Source organism: Ctenopharyngodon idella, chromosome 24 (genome assembly GCF_019924925.1).
Source record: "Ctenopharyngodon idella isolate HZGC_01 chromosome 24, HZGC01, whole genome shotgun sequence".
NCBI classification, from domain to species: Eukaryota; Metazoa; Chordata; class Actinopteri; order Cypriniformes; family Xenocyprididae; genus Ctenopharyngodon; species Ctenopharyngodon idella.
This window is the reverse complement of record NC_067243.1, coordinates 3,546,531-3,551,559: the sequence shown is the minus strand read 5'-3', so window position 1 is coordinate 3,551,559 and position 5,029 is coordinate 3,546,531. Positions and strand designations below refer to the sequence as shown.

Genomic DNA, 5,029 nt, shown 5'->3' with positions numbered 1-5,029 from the left:
TCAGCTAGTAGCCTTTGTCAAGGTGTCCTCAAATAAACATTATGTGTTTGAAAACACTGAAGAGTTGTGATAGCCTATATGAAGAGCACTAAGCGCGTCTTTTTTTTTTTTTTTTCCCGCCAGCCAAAGCCCGAAAGCATGTTTGAATTATCAGTGACGCACTGAACATTCTAATCTCACCGGTGTGATCGTACGTGTCAAAGGGTTTAAAACAATCGTGTTTCGGGCTGGAGGTGGAATGTTGAAATAATATAAATGTTAATATCTTATTAAACGTCAAAAAAAAAAAAAAAAAAAAAAAGAAGAAGAAGACTATTCATGAAAACTCTTCTTAAAACTCTTCATGGCGGCCCTGGGTGGCGGTAAATGTCTTAATGATTAAGTTGTTCATTCATTCATTTGATTCGTTCAAAAGGCTGATTCATTCACAAGTGAAGTAAATGGTTCTCTTCAGGATTGTCAGACGACACAGACTGATCGGTGGACGACATCAAAGTAGAGATCAAATGGCAGAGCCGCTGTAGTTTGATGTCATACACCGATCGGTCTGTGTAGCGCCGCTTCAAGTCCAACAAGTATTTTATGAATGGTCCGCTGAATCATTGGTTTCACTCGGTTCATTCAAAACGCGGAAATGAAACACAGCTGTGTATTGCACGGAGACGAACAGTTCTGCTTTGTTTTTATAGTTTCACTGGCAAAACTGAACAAAACAGACAATATTGTGTCTAATATAAATCAATATTAACTTCTTATTTACTTGTATAAAATCAGTAGGCTATCGCATTTGCACTCGTTATATTTGTGACAGAAGCAGCACTCGTGTAGTGTGGCGCTCTGTTACTCGTGTGATATTACTCAACTCATACGATCTAAATATGAGACAAAAACTCAAACATGGGCATTTTTGCACCAATATCTTGAATTTTAGGGACTTTCTGACTGCATTCTATAGGCTCTGCATCATATTCGTCATCATCTGTATGAAATGTCAGATGACCTACATAGGTCTGGGGCGGGGCAAGTGCGTTAAATGCGTTAAAAATTGTAACACTTATATTAGGGCTGTTGATTTAACTTTAGCGTTAATTAGATTAATTAGTTACGGTAAAAATTAACGTGTTAAATCAACAGCCCTATATATATATATTTTAACAACAACAGTCATTATAAATGGCAACAGGAAATAAACACTAGATGAACCTCCATCACTAAAGTAAGATCATGAATCATGAGTCTGTTCAGAAAGTATCAGGACTGATTGTGAATCTCTAATCAGAGTTCATGGTGTCACTCCATCTATCATGAAGCCTCATGTGTGTCTGAAATCATCAAATGGAGAAGAAACAGGCTGATAAAGATGGAGACATATTAGAGCTTGTTCAAGAGATTCACAATCAGTCCAGATACTTTTATCACAGACCTTATATAATATTATGAAAACATACCTCATTATTTGAACTCATTTTCACTGAAGATTGAAGTCTGAAGCTGCAGGTTTTTCTGTGAATCATGATGATTGAGCTTCATATGAACAACAGAAGATCATTATGAGAAACTCCACAACATCATCCATGATAAAAGAGGTCAAAGGTCACCTCAGAGGTCACAGATCATCAGATATATTTCTTCAAACAGTGTTATATCAGCACACGACAAGAGAACAAATGAGAAATACAGGATAGAAAGTCAAACTGAATGATCTCTGTTGTAGATGAATAAACTCTTCAACTGCTTGTGAAAAAAATTATAATAACATTTTGTCCAAACTGAATGTTTGAGTGTTGAGAAGATCTGAGTTTCTTCTAATATCAGTGTGTTGAAGTGTTGTTTCTCTCTCTCTGCTGGAGTTTGTGTTCACTCGAGTGGAATAGAGGTTTTTGTACGACCGTTTCATTAGATTGTATCACTGTGGTGGACTTTCGGTGGAGGAACTAAACTGGTGCTCGGTAAGTCTGTTTTTTAATTCCTATTTAAGAAAAAAAAGGTAACACTTTATTTTAAGGTGAAGAAGTTACACGTTACTACATGTACTTATTACAGTAATAACAGTAAATTATGCATAAATACAAGTAACTAACCCTGAACCAAACCCTAACTGTAACTCTATAGTAAGTACATGCAGTTAATTAATATTACTCAGTACTTATTTGAGTAGTACAATGTAACTGTCAGCATACAATAAAGTGTAATAAAGAACAATTTAGAGTTAAAATGATTTAAAGTTGAAACAAGAAAAACATTAATGGCGATTATTATTAGATATTGTGGTAACACTTTACTTGAAGCCTTAAAGCTATTCATAATGTACGTTATAATGCCTTATATGTATCTTTTCATAAATAATTGTGCATTAAAATGTGCATTATAAATGCAAAAATGCAATATAATATTTGCAAATTTGTTATTACATCTGAAAATGGTTGTTTGTCATGAGTTTTAATGCATTGTGTAACAATGTAACAATGAATAGATAAGTATTATAATGTGTTATAATTGCGGTTATAATTATTCATGAGATCAAACACACATTATAATGTATAAAAGAAAGATTAATTAATGCATTAAAATACTTTTAAAATACATTGTGTATGAAGGCTTTAAGTAAAGTGTTACTGATATTGTTTTATAATTATTTAATCGAAAACAATGATATTGTCATGTTTATTCATTCAGAAGAACAGCATTATTCCTTTCAAAAAAAAATCTAAATGCATTTCCATAATGAGTCTCACTGTGAGTTTAATCAGTTTATTACAGGTTTAATTTTCCTTTATTTATTTCTATACTGTGTTCATATGTAGTTCATTTTTATTGTAGATATCATACATGGGGAAAAAAATAGATCTGACATCAGAATGTAAATGTTGCTACTTTCTGTATTTCAGTCAATGATACTGAATCTCTTTTGCTCATGTTGTGCTTATAATTCAGTGCTTTATAATTCAAGTACAATTTGCAAATTGTATTGTTTTCTAGTTCTTATCAGTGATATAATCATCATTTGGCCTGAGCTTTAGTCAGACTTTGAACTTGAGTTACATTTTGAGTTGAATATCTCAAGTAAGTAAAAATGTACTTTATATTGGGATACAAAAACTGCTGGAATTAAAGCAGTCAGTGTCTCAGTATATTGTGTTTCATTTCTGGGGTTTGATTTAAATGTATATAGTGATTGTGTAGTTTGTATATTGTATATTATATGAGCTCTAGTGATGTTGAATGACATGAAGGATCAGATTGTCATGATTTTTGCTGCTGTTGAAATGCTGTGAGTGAAACAGTGTGTTTTCTTTGTGTTTGTGAATGTGTTGTGTTTGTCTCCTGCAGCTGGTCCCACAGTGAAGCCCTCAGTGTCTCTGCTGCCGCCCTCTTCTCTGCAGATCTCTGGAGACTCAGCCGCACTGCTCTGCCTGCTCAGCTCTTACTCTCCACAGGGGGCGCTGGTGAGCTGGACACTGGACGGGTCAGAGGTCACCGAGGGGGTCGTGACCAGCGCAGAGAGCCAGCGGGACGGCCGCTACAGCCGCAGTAGCGTCCTGACCCTCAGCAAAGCACGCTGGGAAAAGGGAGAGGTGTACGTCTGCAGAGTAACACATGATGGAGCTCCTCATGAGGTCTCGTTCCACAAGAGCTCTGAGTGCTGATGTTTCTCTCCTGAAGATGAGCCGTATCTGAGTGTCCTGTGTCAGGCAGGATTCACATGAGTCTAGTGCTGCAGCTGTAGTGATTTACAACTCAATACTGAAAGAGAGCTGGCGTGTCAAAGCACTGTGTGATCTTTCAATCTGCTGTAACATTCAATAAAGCTTCTCAACAAGTTCACTTTGTGTCTGACAACATCATTCAACTAACAGATGAAGATGCAGGTGCTTTTCACAAGCTTGATGTAAATGTCAAATAAAGCTCTTGGGGTTTGAACATGGTCTCTGGAGACAGAGCTGCTCTATTCTGAGAGGATCAGAATCACTCCACCCTGACAATGCAAATGGGCTTTTCAGTCTCACTGTTTGATTGGTCACATGATCTGGACTGGAACACACCAGTTTCACTTCTGCTGAAAATGTGGTGATGAAAATATATATGAAAATGTCATGAAAATCAAATGGGAAGCATCACATCCAGACAGCAGAAGTGACTGAATTCAGTCTGTTCAGTTTGATTGACAGGGATCATATATTACACCTAAAACATGATGATCATATTAAACACTGACTCATTCTCTTCATAAACACAAGATTGATGTTGATTTAGATGATCTAGTGTTATTAGTGTTTGTCTGTGATCAGTGTTGTGTGTGATTGTGTTTATGAGCAGCTGCAGCTGAAAGTCATGTTTGTTGGTTGATGAAGAAGAGCTCTTGATCATGTCATGTTCAGTTCATAGAGCTATAAACACATTCAGAGCAGTGAAGCATGAGCCGCTCATGTAAAACACCCTCTGAATGCAAAAGACAGAAGAGAGATCAGGACGATATACATTCAGAGTCCAATAGTTTTACTGACAGGGTTAAAAGAAAGGCTTTACATCAGCAAAGCACAGTAACAGTAAATATACAGAGTCAGACATACACATTTACACATCATTCTCTACAGGACACAACTGAATGATTCCTGCTGTATCAGTAGTCAATGATCTTGCTGCTCAACATTCAAACACTTGTCTATTGTTTGCTGTAGCAGTGCAGTGTACTTTCAGAAACCCTCCACCTCACATTCTGATTGGGGGTCCCTGATAATATATCCATCAGGAAATGTGGATAAACAGAAAAGGCTGCACCCACTTCAGCCCCTCATTTCATTGAACAGATGTGTCATATATAGATCCAGTGTGAAGTCCAAAAACGTTTTATGTTGCCCTGAGGGCGACACCATGCCATAGAGGAATAAAGAAACAATTCTATAATTGAGTTAACTTCAGCAAAACTTGTATGTAATGTTGTATTTTCAGTGGTTTAATCGGGAACAATTACTGGGACACCATAGGAAGATTTATTGTTTCCCCTTTAAGCATTTGCGCTCATGCTGTA

At 36.6% G+C, this 5,029-nt stretch overlaps 1 gene segment (V, D, J or C); it reads left to right on the top strand.

Annotated features, from left to right (window-relative positions):
* The first annotated feature begins 1,224 nt into the window (after positions 1 to 1,224).
* On the top strand, positions 1,225 to 3,825 carry LOC127507699 (immunoglobulin lambda constant 7-like). The segment is given in 3 exon segments: positions 1,225 to 1,248; positions 1,901 to 1,949; positions 3,331 to 3,825. Coding segments are annotated over 3 exon segments (390 nt in total).
* The last annotated feature ends 1,204 nt before the right edge of the window (positions 3,826 to 5,029 follow it).